Source organism: Phyllobates terribilis, unplaced genomic scaffold (assembly GCF_046119375.1).
Source record: "Phyllobates terribilis strain yellow unplaced genomic scaffold, ASM4611937v1 Scaffold_7__3_contigs__length_470593459, whole genome shotgun sequence".
Lineage (NCBI taxonomy): Eukaryota > Metazoa > Chordata > Amphibia > Anura > Dendrobatidae > Phyllobates > Phyllobates terribilis.
In genome coordinates this window covers 270,743,072-270,764,116 of record NW_027362767.1, presented here as the reverse complement: position 1 = coordinate 270,764,116, position 21,045 = coordinate 270,743,072, and the positions used below count along the sequence as shown (strand labels likewise).

Genomic DNA, 21,045 nt, shown 5'->3' with positions numbered 1-21,045 from the left:
TGCACAGTATCACGCCTCTACCTCTGTATATAAGGACAGTGCACAGTATCACGCCTCTACCTCTGTATATAAGGACAGTGCACAGTATCACGCCTCTACCTCTGTATATAAGGACAGTGCACAGTATCACGCCTCTACCTCTGTATATAAGGACAGTGCACAGTATCACGCCTCTACCTCTGTATATAAGGACAGTGCACAGTATCACGCCTCTACCTCTGTATATAAGGACAGTGCACAGTATCACGCCTCTACCTCTGTATATAAGGACAGTGCACAGTATCACGCCTCTACCTCTGTATATAAGGACAGTGCACAGTATCACGCCTCTACCTCTGTATATAAGGACAGTGCACAGTATCACGCCTCTACCTCTGTATATAAGGACAGTGCACAGTATCACGCCTCTACCTCTGTATATAAGGACAGTGCACAGTATCACGCCTCTACCTCTGTATATAAGGACAGTGCACAGTATCACGCCTCTACCTCTGTATATAAGGACAGTGCACAGTATCACGCCTCTACCTCTGTATATAAGGACAGTGCACAGTATCACGCCTCTACCTCTGTATATAAGGACAGTGCACAGTATCACGCCTCTACCTCTGTATATAAGGACAGTGCACAGTATCACGCCTCTACCTCTGTATATAAGGACAGTGCACAGTATCACGCCTCTACCTCTGTATATAAGGACAGTGCACAGTATCACGCCTCTACCTCTGTATATAAGGACAGTGCACAGTATCACGCCTCTACCTCTGTATATAAGGACAGTGCACAGTATCACGCCTCTACCTCTGTATATAAGGACAGTGCACAGTATCACGCCTCTACCTCTGTATATAAGGACAGTGCACAGTATCACGCCTCTACCTCTGTATATAAGGACAGTGCACAGTATCACGCCTCTACCTCTGTATATAAGGACAGTGCACAGTATCACGCCTCTACCTCTGTATATAAGGACAGTGCACAGTATCACGCCTCTACCTCTGTATATAAGGACAGTGCACAGTATCACGCCTCTACCTCTGTATATAAGGACAGTGCACAGTATCACGCCTCTACCTCTGTATATAAGGACAGTGCACAGTATCGCCCTGTCCTCAGCCTCCAGCCCTCCCTACTCTGTGTAGGATTAGTACAGCACAAATTACATCTGGTCTGATTCTGATCCATTTCCAGGCAGCGCTTTATTTGCCGTACTGTGTACAGCGGTTTTTATTGTGGCGGTGAATGAGCTTATAGCGTAAATTAACAGAAAGTGGCTTCTCCTACACTCTGAAAAAAATAAATATATAAGGAGCTAAATCGCAGCCATTACGTGCGGCAGAACACCCATCCATCTTCACTTTAGCAAATCTAATTATGACACTTTGGAAGAAAATTTCTGCCATTCTGCAGCCCCTTCTCTGTAGCAATGCAGAATAATTCAATTAGTTTAATGATGGCTTTAAAGCCAGATATTGTGCACTTCACACTCTTAATGCTTCCCCTAATGGAGAAAAGCGGCCTTCAGCCAGTGGAACCAGCAGGCTCTTCCTGTGACTCGGCATGAATTGGACCATCTGAACCAACGCCATGTTTAACCCATAAATGGCCAGAGACAAACAGTAGTGTCCATTAATGAGCCTCTAGTATCATAAAATTCCAGTAAATACAAGTCCTTGAGTTGTCCTCTTATGTCAAGATACATACATACACACACATACTGTACATGCATATACACATACTCAGTGCTGCAAAAGGAACTGCTGGAAAACTCGTCTGCCTCTACGATGGAGAGCTCCTTTACATATCATGGCTGCTGTACGGTCTGCATGTGAACTCTCTGTCTGTACAGTCCCACTAGTAATATGGGATACGGCCATACAATATAGGAGGGATACTATATCCACAAAACTGCAGAATGGTCACAGATCAATTGTATGCCACTCACCTTGACACCACGTGATCCTGGATACCCGATCGGCCCCTGAGATCCTGCAGGTCCCTGTAAATAAAAAATATATATATAAAACGCCTTAGAATCGCATCAACACAAATGTACAACTTCCACTGTCGCTTACATACACACTATATACAAAGAATTATGTGCACACGTCATCCATCCAGCCCTGTGGACTCTATGGAACAGTCGCCTGATGCAGTGATTCTCTGACTCCAGCATGCCCAGGATAAATATACCATCACTGGGAGTCCTTTGGACCCCCAACAATCCTGATAAGGGTGGGGCTTCACATGCACCCCCTTCACAAAGTCTCCTCTGTACTGGGGCGGTTCTGGCTATCCAAGTGAATTGGGCAACTACAATTTAGTGGATATAAAAGCTGTGGCTCATTCATTCTCAGAATCAGTGGGGGTCCCGGAGGTCAGACCCCCACTGGTCAGTAAGTGATGGCATTTTCTAGTAATGTGTTATTCTTATTGTTTTCCTTTATTATCACATTTTCTGGTTTATCAGATCCTGATTGATAGGAATATAATTGCATCAATTATCATCATGATGCTTGTTATAACACAACAGATCCTCGCACACTGCGGTGTGAACTACCACCGCCATCATGAGAGAACGAACCTGCCGAATGGCGGTTCCCGCTCGCTGATAGCAGTCAGGAATGTGCTTGTCGATGGAGGAGCCGTATTTACTCCTCAGCGTCTTCGCTCGACTTTGTTTTTCCAACCGCTCTGATCAGTGGTTAAACTTTGAATTAAGTTTCTGTGCTGTTGCCTGGCAACCTGGAGATGGAAGCTGTGGAGGAAGCGTCGCTTCCACTACTGATTGTGGCAGAGCAGGCCAATCCTGCTGAATATGTATACACGTGAAATCTACGGAATATAGAAAATAACCGGCATCTGCAACACTGATCACGACCAGAAACCTGACCCCACATCCATTATAGCACATAATCCCACTCGTACAATCAGGTTTCCATTCACTGCGGAGGATACATCTTACATCGGATCACACAAAGTCGAGATGATTAGTTACAGCCCGGGACACATTGTAATGCACATAGAGGATTGACAGCTCCAGGATGGCCACAGCTGCCCCTCGCCTCTCTGACTTATGCCTCACCCTTGTTATTGATTATAGTTACTGAGCCATTCTGCTTGTTTCTATTTATTTCTATTAGTTCAGCCTGGACACAGCCCATGAGTGTGGACAAGAGGGCGGCCGGGAGATGGAACGACGTCTGGGCAACAGGCTATGGACAATCCTGCAGCGGCTGATGCTTTACAGCTGATGAAGACAACAGAGAACAAATCTCAGATGCTTTTTCTAGGAAGGTGAAAAACCCTGGTATAAAACACTATACTCTGGATGGGATCCTGAGACATGTTCACGCTTAATAGGAGATGGACACCTTTGCAGTATTTTTTATTCATTTTTAAAAGTTGCTTCATTTTACATGTAAGAAGCAAAGTCTTGTGGAGAAATAGAGCAGCGAGTAAAGGCCCCGTCACACATAACGAGATCGCTAGCGAGATCGCTGATGAGTCACGTTTTGGTGACGCAATAGCGATCTCGCTAGCGATCTCGTTATGTCTGACAGAACGATCAGGCCCCTGCTGTGAGATCGCTGATCGTTACAAAGCTTCCTGGACCATTCCTGGGTCGTTGCGCTCCCGCTGGGCAGTGTGCATCGCTGTATTTGACACCTTGTCAACGACCTCGCTAGCGATTCAGAACTGAGACACGTAGAGGTGCATAAATTGGACTTTTCTGCGTTCATCGTCCCCGATTGGTGGTCGCTACTGCGTCCTTGATTTTTCAGATCCCACCAGCGTTCTCCGGTTGTGACTCCACTTTGAACAAATCAGACATCTTTAGCGAAGTAGGTATTGTTTGGGGTCTCAAATGAGTTTCCATTTTTAATTCATTTATAGGACATCTACCAATTATCTGCTATCATTGCTCTTCAGGGAGGGAGGGCTTGGCTTCAATAGCGATCTCGTTATGTGTGACGGGGCACCAGGACCGTTAAAATACTGGCAGCAGTTGTCTGCTATCATTGCTCTTCAGGGAGGGAGGGCTTGGCTTCAATAGCGATCTCGTTATGTGTGACGGGGCACCAGGACCGTTAAAATACTGGCAGCAGTTGTCGCAGCAGGTCTTCGCATCATGGGTGTTTCTGCCATGTCCCACTGGTTGAAGGCCTGCAATTGCAGGATAGTTTGCACGCTATTCACTGAGCTCCACTTCCCCATTGGCTCGGTCCACAGAGTCCACGAAGCCAGGCGGACAGTACGTAATTGCATCACGTCGACGAAGAAAGTTTTGAAGCGTGCAACAGGCCAAAAGAACAGAGTCTATTGATTTAAGCTTCATGTTAATTGGCGTATGAAAAACTCTGAAGCGGTTGGCCACGACAGCGTGTCAGAAAACGTGCTGCGTGGGTGTGTGTGCACGAGACCCCTAAAATATCTGCCCATGCAAAAGCATATATATACAGATAGAAGCCAAGCCCTCCCTCCCTGAAGAGCAATGATAGCAGATAATTGGTAGATGTCCTATAAATGAATTAAAAATGGAAACTCATTTGAGACCCCAAACAATACCTACTTCGCTAAAGATGTCTGATTTGTTCAAAGTGGAGTCACAGCCGGAGAACGCTGGTGGGATCTGAAAAACAAGGACGCAGTAGCGACCACCAATCGGGGACGATGAACGCAGAAAAGTCCAATTTATGCACCTCTACATGTCTCAGTTCTGAATCGCTAGCGAGGTCGTTGACAAGGTGTCAAATACAGCGATGCACACTGCCCAGCGGGAGCGCAACGACCCAGGAATGGTCCAGGAAGCTTTGTAACGATCAGAGATCTCACAGCAGGGGCCTGATCGTTGCTACCTGTCAGACATAACGAGATCGCTAGCGAGATCGCTATTGCGTCACCAAACCGTGACTCATCAGCGATCTCGCTAGCGATCTCGTTATGTGTGACGGGGCCTTAAGCCTCTATACAGATGATATGCTGCTTATTATAGATAACGTAACATTTCCAACCAGTCCAATAATGTCAATTATAACAGACTTCGGCAGGTTTATCAGTTAACTGGAAGAAGTCAGTCCTGATGTCAGTAGATCCTCTGCCACATTCCCCAATAGAGAAACAATCTCAGTTGTGGAGAAGTTTAAACACTTGGGAACAACCCAACTACAACACTTCCATGGATGGGGAATAGAGATAACATAGGCAAGTCGGGTGCTCTACATTTACAGAATGTGACATGGGCCTCTCTGTGTACTCTGGAGACTGGGATTTCTCCTGGGGAAAATCCTCTTACTCCAACATTAGCGTTAGTGTATAAAGTGTGGGACGGGGGAAATAAACTTGTGAATATTAAGGGATTCACCAAATACACACCGCTATGGCGTAATCCCACTCTGGGCGAAGTGTCAAAGTTAGACCACGGCCCCACTCTCAGTATTTGGTCAGTATTTTTTCTCAGGTGTGGGAGCCAAAAACAGGAGTGGGTGATAAATGCAGAATTGGTGACTTGTTTCTATTATACCTTTTCTCTGATTGTTCCTCACCTGGTTTTGGCTCCCACTCTTGAGAAAAATACTGACCAAATACTGACCGAATACTGATAGTGGGGCTGTGGCCTTAAAGGGTTATTCTGATTGGCAAAAAGGGATCTGGGCGATAGAACAATTATTTACAAACTCTGTTCTTAAACGTTTTCAACATCTCCAAGAGGAATTTAATTTACCACGTAAGGATATGTGCACACATTGAGTATTTGATTGCAGAAATTTCTGCAAGGTTTCTGCATCTCTAGGAATTTGTGGTTTTGGTGCGTTTTTTTCATGCATTCATTTTAATTGAAGTCAATGGGTGAAAAACATGGGAAAAACGCACAAAGATTTGACGTGCTGCGGATTTAAAAGCACAGCAAATCCTGAAAGGAAAAATACTGATCATGTGCACAGCACTTCAGGATTCTCATTGATTTTGCTGGCAAAAGGATTCCCTAACGTTTTTGAGCCAATTCCGCTTGGAAAAAACGCTGCAAAAGCGCACCAAAAATGCACCGTGTGCACACAGCCTAGCAATTTTTTAACAATGTCTACAAATCAAACATGCTCTCTCCACTCAATCAGGTCTGATAGACCTCAGCATACATCATTCCCTAATAAATACTATTGCTTCTACAGCCCATACAAAGGGTTTAATCTCTACCATATATAAGTGCATATTGTCATCCCAACTGGATAATCACCCTGACAGCTCAAGCTAAATGGAAGGCGGATGCCGGCCCTATATCGGTGGAGCAATGGAGAGAGATTCTAGAAACAGTCCCCAAGCTATCGCCCTGTGAGGCCCAAAGGCTCTCTCAATTATATTCAACTCCTTTACCCCCGAAGGCTGTGTGCACCTTCATAACCAGACTAACGGAAAAAAAAATGTTAAAAATTTACTTTTAATAAGTTTTGATAAAATAGTTAATCTCGACACAAACAAAAACCAAACTAAAGTGCAGTGCATAAAGTGAATCAGTGCAAAGACCACCAATATATTCTTGTACAAGTTCGGAGGGATACACTATCCCAGTGTATGGAGGAGAAACAACACCCCATTAGATGTAGACGGTGCCCCCACTTGTACGTTGTCCTCGATAATATTGTATTGATAAGAGTATAATATTACTGTGTATCCAAAGTGTTTTACCTCTAATTTTGGCTGTTAGTCTGCAAGTGGCTTATTGTGGTTCACTCCATATGCATGTCCTGCAACTCTAATATCTCCTGAGTGATCCAGTGATTACTGATCCGTTTATTTATGACTAGTGTTTTAATCAAATTGTGCGGAGTCAGTACAACGTACAAGTGGGGGCACCATCTACATCTAATAGGGTGTTGTTTCTCCTCCATAGGAGGGAGGGTACACTGGGATAGTGTATCCCTCCGAACTTGTACAAGAATATATTGGTGGTCTTGGCACGGATTCACTTTATATACTGTATTTTAGTTTGGTTTTTGTTCGTGTCGAGATGAACTATTTTATCAAAACTTATTAAAAGTTAATTTTTAACATAGTTTTTTTTTTTGCTAGTCTGTTTATACCCTATATGATGGATTTTCTGATGTGATCACCTTCATGACCAGGCCAATTTTTACAATTCTGACCAGCGTCAATTTATTAGGTAATACCTCTGGAACGCTTCAATGGATCCCGCTGATTCTACGATCTTTTTTTCGTGACATATTGTACGCCATGATAGTGGTAAAATTTATTTGCTATGACTTGCATTTTTTTGTGAAAAAAATGGAAATTTGGCATAAAAATTAAAAGTTTGAAAATTGCAAAAAATTTTAAATTTATGTCCTTAAATCAGAGAGATATGTCACACAAAATAGTTAATAAATAACATTTCCCACATATCTACTTTACATCATCACAAATTTTGAAACATTTTTTTTTTTTTATTAGGAAGTTATAAGGGTTAAAAATTGACCAGTGATTTCTCATTTTTCCGACAAAATTTACAAAACCATTTTTTTTTAGGGACCACATCACATTTGAAGTGACTTTGAGGGGTCTATATGACAGAAAATATGCAAAAGTGACATCTTTCTAAAAACTGCACCCCTCAAGGTACTCAAAATAGCATTCAAAAAGTTTATTAACCCTTCACGTGCTTCACAGGAATTTTTGGAATGTGGAAAAAAAAATGAACATCAACTTTTTTTCACAAAAATTTTACTTTAGACCCAAATTTTTTATTTTTGCAAAGGTACCAGAAAAAAAGGACCCCAAAATTTCTTGTGCAATTTCTCCTGAGCATGCCAATACCCCATATGTGAGGGAAAACCACTGTTTGGGGGCACAGCAGGGCTTGGAAGTGAAGGAGCGCCATTTGACTTTTTGAATGCAAAATTTGCTGGAATAATTAGCAGACGCCATGTTGTGTTTGGAGAGCCCCTGATGTGCCTAAACAGTGGAAACCCCTCATAAGTGACACCATTTTGGAAACTAGACCCCATAGGGAACTTATCTAGATGTGTGGTGAGCACCTTGAACCCCCAGGTGCTTCACAGAAGTTTGTAACATTGATCCATGAAAATAAAAAATTCACTTATTTCCCACAAAAATACTTTTAGCACCAATTTTTTTTTTTATTTTCACGAGGGTAACAGCAGGAGAAAATGGAACCCAAAATTTGTTGTGCAAATGAGTAAGCAGATACCCCATATGTGGGGGAAAACCACTGTTTGGGCACACGGCAGAGCTCAGAAAAGAAGGAGTGGCGGTTTGGAACGCAGACTTTGATGGAATGGTCTACGGGTGTCATGTTGCGTTTGGACAGCCCCTGATGTGCCTAAACAGTGGAAAACCCCAAGTGACACCATTTTGGAAACTAGACCCCTCGAGGAATTTATCTAGATGTGTGGCGAGTACCTTGAACCCACCAAATGCTTCATAGAATTTTACAATGTATCTGTGAAAATGTAAATAATATATTTTTCTCACAAAATGTTGTTTTAGCCCCCAATTTTTTCATTTTCACAAGGATAGCAGGAGAAAATGGACCCCAAAATTTGTTGTGCAATTTCTCCAGAGTATGGCGATATGTGGTTGAAAACTACTTTTGAGGCACACTGCAAAGCTCAGAGGAAATGAAGCACCATACTGGAGTTCATATTTTGCTGGACTGGTTTGACGGTGCCATGTCACATTGGCAGACCCCCTAAGGTGCCAGAACAGCAGAACTCCCCATAAATGACCCCATTTTACAAACTACACCTCTCAATGAATTTATCTACGGGTGCAGTGAGTATGTCGATACCACATGTGCCTCACAAAATTTTACACCATTGGTCAGTGAAGAAAGAATAATTAAATATCTACCACCAAAGGTCTGTTTTAGCCCCAGATTTCACATTTTCACACTGGGAAATGGGTAAAAATGGCAGCAAAATTTGTCACACAACTTCTGTAGAAATACCCCATATATGGATGTGCAGTACTGCTTAGCCACGCGGCGAAACTCGGGAGGGACTGAGCACTATTTGCCTCCTGGAGTGCAGATTTTCCTAGAATAGTATGCAGACTCCATATACAGAGACCCTAAGTACTACAAAAGCAGAATCCCGCCTCAAGTGACCCCATTTTGGGAATTTATCTACAGGTGTGGTGAGGATTTTAACTACATGGGTGTTTTCCAGAAACAAGCAGCAGTGGATGTTGCGGAGTGAAAGTTGCAAACTGCCGTTGTAGTGACCAGTACGTTATGCCCAGCTTGTGCTTCTGGAGACATGCACCCGTAGATTAGGCGACTCTCATCGCTACAGAAATGCCAAACATGTAGACGCTAACTGCGGTTTAGGTACACTGTGGAGCGTTTCGATTTGGGAGCACAGAATTTGCTGAATTTCTTTTGGGGGGTAAGGGCCTTTTCGCTTTTCCAGAGCCTTTGTGCTACTAGTAAGGTGGAAGCCCCTATATTTCCGTTAACAGATGATGGACCTGAGTGGGGACTTGCTTTTTTGTGGATTGAGTCAAATCTTTTATTGTGATCCAAAATGTTATGTAAAATGTTCCCATTTATGCGGTGCTCTACACTGAGCACGGATATTGGGGTTTCCATTTCTCCGAGTGACGTAATTCAGATGAAACCCCAAGGGATCCATTCACTATAATGAGGCAGCAGAGTTACTCTGGACTCTGTTTCGCTTCTCTTCAGCGGTGTGGTTTTTTTCAGAGGTTCACAAAACTGCGGCTGACAGCAATTTTATGCATGCCTAATAAAAAGACGGACACTGTGGGATCACAGGCCAGACAGTGTCCACAGTGCCTCTATCTGCCTCATTATAGGGAATCTTCCACCGGGGGTTCTGTCTGAATCACGTATTTCAGAGATTTACACAGAAACTCGATGTAAGCCCTCAGTGTAGAGCACAGGATAAATGTGAGCAAAGCCTTCCTATGATCTTTGGGAGGCAGAATGAACAAATCAGCAGCAGGTGAAGAATTGGTTCTATTTATTTTTACGCTGTTCCTCGTGCGGTATAAGTGATTAGACGACTTTATTCTTCGGGTCGGTGCGATTACAGTGATACTAGATTTATATTCGGTTTTTATGATTGGCTGCTGTCACATACTAAAAGACGCTTTTTTTTTACTAAAACTAGTTTTTGCATCGTCATATTTTGAGACCTATAATTTTTCCATATTTTGTCCGAAAGACTCATGTGAGATCTTATTTTTTGTGGGATGGGTTGACATTTTTATTGGTACCGTTTTCGGGCACATGACATTTTTTGATCGCTTTCTATTCTGATTTTTGGGAGGCAGAATAAACGAAAACCAACAATTCAGGAATTGTTTTTTTTTTTTATTCCGTTCCACATGTGGTAAAAATTGGTAAGGTAGCTTTATTCTCCAGATCAGTACGATTACAGCGGTACCACATTTATATCGTTTTTTAATGTTTTGGCGCTTTTATACAATAAAAACTATTTTATAGAAAAAATAATTATTTTTGCATTGCTTTATTCTGAGAGCTAGAACTTTTTTATTTTTCGGCTGATGGAGCTGTATGGCAGCTTGTTTTTTGAGGGACAAGATGACGTTTTCAGTAATACTATCTTTATTTAAATTTGTCTTTTTTATCACATTTTATTCCACTTTTTGTTAGGTGGTATGATAAAGCATAGTTTTTTAATTTTTTTAACCGTGTTCACTAAAGAGTTTAACTAATGAGACAGTTTTATAGGTGGGGAGCGGAAGACCCAAATATGTGTACTTTTATTGTTTATTATTTTTTCATAATATTTATTTATGGGTACAGTATATTTTTATTTATTTTTTATTAGTTTGTGATTTTTAAAAAAAATATTTTTACAACTTTTTCTTAACTTTCTTTCCTTGGTCCCACTATGGGAGTTTCAATTTCTGCAGTCTGAGCGCTGCTATAAGGCATAGCAGTGCAGAATCACTACTATGCCTTATAGCCATCAGCCCTGCAGATACAAGGTAGTTAGATCATGCATGTAAAATGGGTTTTATAATATGGAATTATTATGTCATACATGATAAAAATGATCTGATTTAAAAAAAAAAAAAAAGCAGCAATGTCTTTAGTTACTGCTGCCAAGTCTGTGTAATTCCTGTACATAGCTGGCTGTCCTGCTGCATCCTGGCGGGGAAGAAGGCATCTATGTCTTCAGGCACATCAGATCAAACAGACAGCATATATGTACATAGGGAGGAGATACACAAGTCAAACTCTGGCCCGTGGGCCAAATTTGGCCTGCAGGGTGAATATATTTGGCGCACGACGCTGGCACTGCACCCCCACCCCTGGCATTGCACCTTCAATTGTATCATAGTTACATAGTTACATAGTTTATAAGGCCGAAAAAAGACAAGCGTCCATCCAGTTCAGCCTATTTCTTGTGCACTGCAGCTATTCCGCAGCGTTGATCCAGCGGAAGGCAAAAAAAAACAAAACAAACAAAAAAAAAACCATGCGGTATAGGCCAATTGACATCATTGAGGAAAAAATTCACTTCCCGACACCAATCTGGATTAATTAACTATCACTAAGCATCCTGGATGCCAATACAGATGAAGCAATGATGGCAGAGGGGGCCCGGCAGCTGACATTCCCTCCTCCATCATTCTTCCTCTGCTTGTGACATCTCAGCATAGTGGGAGCGATGATGCCACTATTTTGCGCTTGATGTGTCGAGCAGTGAAGAGCTGCAGAAGACACGTTGCAGAGACTGGAGCAGTGGGGGACTGGGGTAGATGTATTTTTTCTATGTGGGGCCCATTACACTGTATGGAGGACAATGTGGGGCCATTATACTGTATGGAGGACTATGTGGGGCCCATTACACTGTATGGAGGACTATGTGGGACCCATTACACTGTATGGAGGACTATGTGGGGCCATTATACTGTATGGAGGACTATGTGGGGCCATTATACTGTATGGAGGACTATGTAGGGCCCATTATACTGTATGGAGCACTATGTTGGGCCCATTACACTGTATGGAGGACTATGAGGGGCCCATTACACTGTATGGAGGACTATGTGGGGCCCATTACACTGTATGGAGGACTATGTGGGGCCCATTACACAGTATGGAGGACTATGTGGGGCCCATTATACTGCATGGAGGACTATGAGGGGCCATTATACTGCATGGAGGACTATGAGGGGCCCATTATTCTGTATGGAGGATTATGTGGGGTCCTTTATTCTGTATGGAGGATTATGTGAGGCCCTTTATTCTGTATGGAGGACTATGTGGGGTCCTTTATTCTGTATGGAGGATTATGTAGGGCCCATTATACTGTATGGAGGACTATGTAGGGCTCATTATACTGTGTGGAGACTTATGTGGTTCCCATTATACTCTATGTAGGGCTCATTCTGTATGTAGGATTATGTAGGTCCTATTACACCATGTGTACTATGTGGGGCCCATTTTTCTGTATGGAGGACTATGTATGGCCCATTATTCTGTATAGAGGACTATGTGGGGCCCATTATTCTGTATGGAGGACTATGTGGGGCCCATTATACTGTATGGAGGACTATGTGGGGCCCATTATACTGTATGGAGGACTATGTAGGGCCCATTATACTGTATGGAGGACTATGTGGGACCCATTATTCTGTAAGGAATGATAAGGAAAATCGTCATCAATTGTAGGCATGTTTTCAATAAATATCAAGTTGGCTCGCGACTTTATTCAAGTTTTTCATTTTGGCCCTCTATGTGTTTGAGTTTGACATCTTTGGAGTATGAGGAGTGTGTGAAACATTACATCAGGAGCATTGACATAGCAGAGCTCCCACAATTCTCAGTGTCTATGTCCGCAGGGGCCCTAGAAGAGGACAGGATGTGAAACTGGAGACAGCACCATCCTGCACATACATGATCCCATATCCAGCATGCATTACTGGGAGGGACGCCGCACAACAGAAAAGTCTATACCAGGAGCAAATTATAACATCGCAACAAGTGGTCTGAATATTATTAAAGGTGCACAAGAAAACTTAATGCAACCTATTTTCACTAGCAAATGTAGAAATTATATTCTTACATGTCAAAAAAGTGTCTATGGCCTTATGCCCCTCAATAAGGACATTACAAGTTCTGGACGCCAGGATAATCTCTATAGGGACAGGGGCTGCATTACAGACACTGACAGCCATACTTCTCTGCTTCTGTGTCAGGGAAGACCAGGATAACAATCCAATATATTAGTGCTGGGGATCAGGGAATTTAATTGAAATTTATAACTGAAAGAATTGAGCAACCGGAAGCAATAAATGGCGGCCTCACCGCAGGGTAGTATAATCCACCATACAAGACTCCTTGCAGAAACTTTCTCCAGCATTGTGTGATTTGTAGGTCAGCCTGGCGATCGCTTCCCTCTGCAGACAGTTAACCTGTCACTCATTCCTGCACAGTGTCTAATGAAATACAAGCTGTCAGATTCGGCCTGGGGTGCGATTCCTATTTTTAAAATGAATCTCTTTACTTTAGTGCCCACAGCGAAGAAGAAAAAAAGCAAGGAAAAAATATATATTTCCTGCCGCACTTTAATTTGTAATATTTTATGGTTGGTGGGCCTGTCATAGGTAGGAAGAACATGAAAGAGTCTGCAGGAAATAGAAGATTTATGTAAATTCAAAATGTTTTATTCCTTATATCCCGGAGCAGGTAATAAGTTGCTGCTGATGAACCTGGTGCTGGCGGGCCACACGACAGCTCTGCTATATATAGGTAAGGAAGACCTGAAATTAATAGGGCAATGGCCAATAAGACCTGTGCAAGGAGACGGGGCCATCAAAGTGCAGATAAATCAAGTCCATACAGCAAAGGAAACAATCACACGCCTGACTCAGGGTCAGAAGGCTCAGCAAATACTATATATAATGGACTTTTCATTATTATAATGTGCTCCTTTCTTATCCTTTCTCACACAGGACAAAACATCATCCATTAAACAAGATAATGATTAAACCAAGAAGAAAAGTATTTCACTTCCCAACCAATCTAAAAAAAAAATGCGTGTGACGTCTATGTGTGCGATCGATCATTCAAGGTATAAAACATGGTAATGTAATGGAAAGCTGATTAACTTCTTCCCTCACACCCGAGGCCAAAGTTCTGCTTTATGGTACAGTATATTATAGGCAAACCATAGCAGAAGGGAATGTGGAGCTGAGAAAGAAGAACAGCGCTGCCACCTGGTGGCCACATTGGTGAACAGCGCCTCAAAAGTGCGCGCACCAGAAACTACTGTGCAAGGACAAAGAGGGAGAAAACTGACAAAAAACTAATGTATCATCAAGGAAACAAATCTAAAATGAGATGTATAATTTATTCCATCTATTCAAATATAATTATTTACAGGAGATGCCTGGGTTATACCAGTTGCACATACATAATTATATGCAGGAGAAGCCCGGGTTATATACCCATGTTATACCAGCAATACATATATACAGTCATGGCTGAAAGTGTTGGCACCCTTGAAATTGTTCCAGAAAATTAAATATTTCTCCCACAAAATTATTGCAATTACACATGCTTTGTTATACACGTTTATTTCCTTTGTGTGTATTGGAACACAAAAAAAAACAAGAGAAAAAGACGACAAATTGGACATCATTTCACACAGAACCCCAAAAATGGACCGGACAAAATTGTTGCCACGTTTCCAAAATTGTGAGTAAACAAATTTGTTTCAAGCATGTGATGCTCGTTCAAACTGATTTGTGCAAGTAACAGATGTGGGCAATATGAAATCACACCTGAAACCAGATAAAAAGGGGAGAAGTTTACTCAATCTTTGCATTGTGTGTCTGTGTGTGCCACACTAAGCACGAAGAAAAGAAAGAAGAGAAGAGAACTGTCTGAGGACTTGAGAACCAAAATTGTTGAAAAATATCAACAATCTCCAGATATCTTGATGTTCCTTTGTCCACAGTGCGCAACATAATCAAGAAGTTTACAACCCATGGCACTGTAGCTAATCTCCCTGGACGTGCACAGTTGCACAAAAATTGATGAAAGGTTGCAACGCAGGATAGTCTGGATGGTGGATAACAGCCCCAATCAAGTCCCAAAAAAATTCAAGCTGTCCTGCAGGCTAAGGGTGCATCAGTGTTTGCGCGAACTATCCGTCGACGTTTGAATGAAATGATACGCTACGGCAGGGGACATAGGAGGACCCCACTGCAGAAACAGAGACATAAAAAAGCTAGACTGCAGTTTGCCAAAATGTATGTGAGTAAGCCAAAATCCTTCTTGGAAAGAGTCTTGTGAACAGAGGAGACCAAGAGAGAGCTTTGTGGTAAAGCACATCATTCTACTGGTCACCGAAAATGGAAAAGAAAAGAACAGTACCTACAGTCAAATATGTTGCAGGTTCAAAGATGTTTTGGAGTTGTTTTGCTGCCTCTGGCACTGGGTGCCCTGACTGTGTCTAAGGCATCATGAAATCTGAAGATTACCAAAGAATTTTGGGATGCAATGTAGTGCCCAGTGTCAGAAAGCTGAGTTTGCGTCCTAGGTCATGGGTTTGCCAGCAGGACAATGACCCCAAACATACTTCAAGTAGCACCCAGAAATAGATGGAAACAAAGCACTGGAGAGTTTTGAAGTGGCAGCAATGAGTCCGGATCTAAATCCCATTGAACACCTGTGGAGAGATCTTAAAATTGCTGCTGGGAGAAGGCGCCATCACATATGAGCGACCTGGAGCAGTTTGCACAAGAAGAGTCGACCAAAATTCCAGATGAGAAGTGTAAGAAGCTTGTTGATTGTTATAGGAAGGATTGATTGCAGCTATTTATTCCAAAAGGTGCGCAACCAAATATTAAGTTGAGGGTGCCAACGTTTTTATCCGGCCCATTTTTGGGGTTTTGTATGAAATTATGTCCAATTTGCCTTTTTTTCAATTTTTTTTGTCTTGTTCCAATACACACAAAAGAAATAAACATGTGTATAACAAATCGTGTAATTGCAATAATTTTTCTGGGAGAAATACTTCATTTGCTGGAACAATTTCAAGGGTGCCAACACTTTCGGCCATGACTGTAATTATATGCAGGAGATGCCCAGGTTATAACAGCTGTACAGATATAATTATATACAGAAGATGCCCAGGTAATACCAGATGTACATATATAATTATATACAGGAGATGCCCAAGTTATACCAGCTGTACAATAGATATTCAGGTTATACCAGCTGTACATATATAATTATATACAGAGGATACCCAGGTTATACCAGCTGTACATCTATAACATTATACAGGACACACCTAGGTTATACCAGCTGTACATATATAATTATATACCGAGGATTTCCAGGTTATACCGGCTGTACATGCATAATTATATACAGGAGATGCCCAGGTTATACCAGCTGTATATAATAACACACTAGATGCCCAGGTTATACCAGCTGTACATATATAATTATATACAGAAGATGCCCAGGTTATATCAGCTGTACATATATAATTATATACAGAAGATGCCCAGGTTATACCAGCTGTACATATAAAACATTACACAGGAGACACCCAGGTTATTCTCGCATGCTCCATATCACTATATTCAAGAAGAGAATCTTTACTCCAGATTTTCTTGAGACCTGTGGGTCACTACCTTCAGGCACAGCAGCTACAATGCTGTCTGTAAAGTGCTGTGTTATGACTATGTAGCTGATATCAGCGTATTGCAGACACAACCTCCATACCTGGGTTCCTTTCTCTCCTGAGGGGCCTTCTTTTCCTGGATGACCCTGTAATATGAAGAAGACATGGTGAGATTTCTTATCACTTCTGAGATTCGGCCTCCTCATATCTCACCAGCAGCAGCCTTGGACATGGATTATAAAAACATGAAGGTACAAGCTGCATACCAATGGCTGCAGCCCCCTCTGGATATCACACATGGTATTTTTAGTTGGAAGCTCCGAGTGATCCACAGACATGGAAGGAATGGATCCACATTACCGTCCACAACTGACATTTAGCTATTTCTTACCTCATTAAAAAAAAGTCTGCTTTCAAAACTTTATCTGGAATTCCAATTCCTGCTGCTCAGTGCATGTAATAGCCACCATAATGCTGAAAGGTGTCTGAACAGTGCTCCACGTGTGGCGGCTACTGATAAGTGCCTGGGTCTAGTCTTTTTATTATGAAATGTGGGGGTCATACTTTTAAAAGCAATGAGGAGAGAATGCCAAAATCTGCAGCTGCTCTATATGGGGAGACAGAACTATGACACTGGACATCAGTGTAAACTTACATTCATTTCGGTCTATAAACAGTGGATAACAAAAAGAAAGATGGGAACCATCTTCCATATTCTTCTAATCAGTGATGGTGAGAATCAGCTGTATTTTATTGTTCCCCTTTTCTTAAAAGGGACAAATGTGCTGTAAAAACCCTGATATACAAGTTTGATGCCGTTTTCCGGTCTTCTGATAGAAGTGTGCAGTCACTGTATGTAACTGCAGACTCCTGACATAGTGCAGAGTGCATGTGGTCAGGATTCACCGGAGAGAGTGGGTGGTTAAGTGACCAAAACGACATGATTTACAAAGATGCGGACACATGCCGACTAGACGTGCTCAGCTTCTCTCAATTCACTTGTGGTGACGGAGCAAGGCCCGTCTAGCTGCAATGTGGCCAGAAGCATACAAATCGCCACCCACTCTCGCCAGCAATACTGATGAATCCTGACAGCATGTGCTCTGCACTCGGTGTCAGGGTTCTAAAGTTTGCCGTTATGTAGAGTAACTGCAGACTTCTATAAAAAAAAAACAAAAAAAAACAGACAGCCCCATTAAAGTCGAGCTAAACCAACAATTTTGGCAAGATCAGATGACCATCTAATGTCTATGGGGTTTTCCTGAAGCACCAAAAACATGATTCCTGGGTGATAAGCCACTCTAGCAGGGTCGTCTGGGGGGAAGAGGAGGACACGGGAGTCTGGAGGGAAGGAGGAGGACACGGGAGTCTGGAGGGAAGGAGGAGGACACGGGAGTCTGGAGGGAAGGAGGAGGACACGGGAGTCTGGAGGGAAGGAGGAGGACACGGGAGTCTGGAGGGAAGGAGGAGGACACGGGAGTCTGGAGGGAAGGAGGAGGACACGGGAGTCTGGAGGGAAGGAGGAGGACACGGGAGTCTGGAGGGAAGGAGGAGGACACGGGAGTCTGGAGAGAAGAGGGGGACACGGGAGTCTGGAGGGAAGAGGGGGACACGGGAGTCGGAGGGAAGAGGAGGACAGAGAAGTCTGGAGGAGGACAGAGTCTGACAGTGACTTTCTTTCATGTGTATGTAGGAAATTAAGAGACATAGCTGTTAGCTACCGGACAGTGTATTGGCCCTCTTTTCTTCATGTCAGTTCCTCATTCCTGAGTTTCTAGGGTGCATAAGAGGCCTCCCCCATAGAACAGCTGCAGGATCTCGCTCTTGGGAACTTGACCCTTCTCAATAATCCTTTTCAACAGACAGACAACTTCCTTTGCATTATGTTAATCGTCGTCCTCTGAGGGACGTGGCAGCCAGAAATAGAGCTGAACATCCCCAGCTATACCCATCATATGGAGAGGACAGGGACGTGACACTTACAGGTGGGCCATCTGCTCCCGGCATTCCAGGTAAACCAGGTTTTCCAAATGGTCCCTGAAAATCACAAGAAGATAACTTCAGACTTGCAGCTTAAGCCTCAGCAAACAAGATTTCCTAACGTTTTGCATCAAAATAACATCAACATTCAGTCCTTATGAATATGGAAAGTTATGTAAATGTGAGCGCTCATCATTGCAGCTTTGAATTCCTGAAAATAATTATTAGCTGCCGATATAGAGGCTGAGCGGCGGTCAGAGGAGCCGGAGTGGAAGGCGCTTGAAAACATCAAATGCAGAGTAATCGCAGATTTTATTTTTTATCTTGTGAACAATAATAATTTCTATGTATTTTCCGTCTTAGAGAAATGATATAAATATTCTCAGGCTGGAAGGAATATGAAATGTTTCTATTCCTGGTACAAGGGATGAATGTAATTATCATATTTATCAGAAAATGCTCCTTGTATTGTGCAGCATCAGGGCGTCTGGAGCCGCATCCAGCAGACAAGTGCAGGTCCATGTACTGCGTCCTACATATCATCACCTGATAAACCTGGGCATGACATACAATGTGGGTGGAAGAGTTGGCTTTGCAGCAAAAATCTCTTAACCCATTCCTGACCAGGCAATTTCCATTTTTTGCGCTCACTTCCCCGCCTTCCAAGAGCCATGACTTATTATCCGTTTGATACACCCGAGTGAGGGCTTGTTTTCTTGAGGGATGAGTTGTACTTTGATAGCTCGTCCCGCATACATTAATTTTATCATGTAATGTATTGAAAAGTGTGAAAAAAATCCAAGTGCTGTGAAATAGTGAAAATAAGCACAATTATGCAATTGCTAGGATTTTTTTTCATTATATAGTAAAGATAACATGGACATATGATTCTCCAGGTCAGTTCGATTACGGAGATACCAAACATGCACATTTCTTTTTATTTAAGTGGCAAAAATAAATTCGGAAATTTCTAAAGTAAAACATTTTTATTGTCGCCATTATTCAATAACTGACGTTTTCAATTGGGGCTGTGTGAGGGCTGGTGTTTTGTGCCCTGACACAATGTTTTTATTGATAACATCATATCTACCCCAATATGGTTTGATCGCCTCTTACTGCGTTTTTTTGTGTTGTCGTGCCAGCCAAAAAAAAACAAAAAACACAATTCTGGCATTTAGATTTTTTTTTTCCATTTACACTCTTTACCGATCAGGTTAATTAATTTTATATTTTGATTGATCAGACTTTTATGAACGTGGAGATATCACATATATATATATATATATATATATATATATATATATATATATATATATATATATATATATATATATATATATATATATATATATATATATATATATATATTTTTTTAAAAATGTATTAATTTTTAATGGGGGGGGGGGGGGGAGGGGCTGCTGTGAACTTTTTTTCTCATATTTTTTTAAAACCTGACCCCCAGCTTTCATGGTAACCCATTCAGCCGACCCCCCAGGTGTCATAGCAACATATTGGCACTCCGCGATAACGTGACAAGTGCGCCAAGATAGAGCAGCGCACCCTCAGGACACAGGATGCCCTGTAGCCTTAACATCGCATGCTATGAAGTCCTAAGAAAGATTAGTACTTTCTTACTCGAGTCTCAGGGTGAGGGCTTTTGCTGACCCCTACAGTTTGATTACCAGCATAGATTGTGGGTGGACGATGCTGTTATGTCAGTTACATACAGTACATTCATTTTTGGACAATAATGGAACTACTGTACACGCAATGTTCTTTGACTTCTCCAGTGTGTTCAACACCTTACAGCCACTCTTACTATGCAAAAAGATGACTGATATGAAGGTGGAGGAGGGGATAAGAATATGGATAAGGGACTACCTATTGCTGGTCAAGAAGTGGAGCAGGTCAGGAGTTACAAATATTTGGGGGTCCACTAGGACAGCAAAAAGGACTGGAGGTGCAATATGGAGAAGATTTACAAGAAGGGGATGAGCAAACTGTAATTCCTACGGAAAATAAGGTCGTTCAATGTTTTCAGCAAAATGTTAGAAATGTTCTATCAGTCCTTAGTGAAAAGTGCCATCTTTTTTGCAAGTAGAGAAGTAGTGTGCAGGTGTCTGATGCTAATAAGCTAAATAAGCTTATCAAGACGGCAAGCTCCGGTGTTGGCCTCCATCTTGCCACTTTCGAGGAGATAGTGGAGGAAAGAATTCAAAAGAAGTGTTTGGCAATAATAAGCAATAACGCAGGCCCATTATATGAGCTGTTCATGAGGCAGCACCTTCAGTAACCGTCTAATCCTACTAAGGTATAAGAAGGAAAGATACAGGAAATCATTAGTGCCAACTGCTGTCCAACAACTACCTAAGTGTGAAATTCTCCAAGTGACTGGTGTATGAAATTATAC

The 21,045-nt window shown here is 42.1% G+C and overlaps 1 protein-coding gene across 2 annotated transcripts in view; it reads right to left on the bottom strand.

The window, feature by feature from the left end:
• The window catches only part of COL5A1 (collagen type V alpha 1 chain), a 168,660-nt gene that overhangs the window by 40,136 nt on the left and 107,479 nt on the right, over positions 1-21,045 (bottom strand). For both annotated transcript variants that reach the window (XM_073640747.1, XM_073640748.1), the window contains exons 25-27: positions 18,639-18,692; positions 16,757-16,801; positions 1,946-1,999 (exon numbers count right to left, since the gene is read on the bottom strand). In XM_073640747.1, coding sequence (XP_073496848.1) covers positions 1,946-1,999; positions 16,757-16,801; positions 18,639-18,692 — 153 coding nt within the window. The remainder of the gene's footprint in view (positions 1-1,945; positions 2,000-16,756; positions 16,802-18,638; positions 18,693-21,045) is intronic.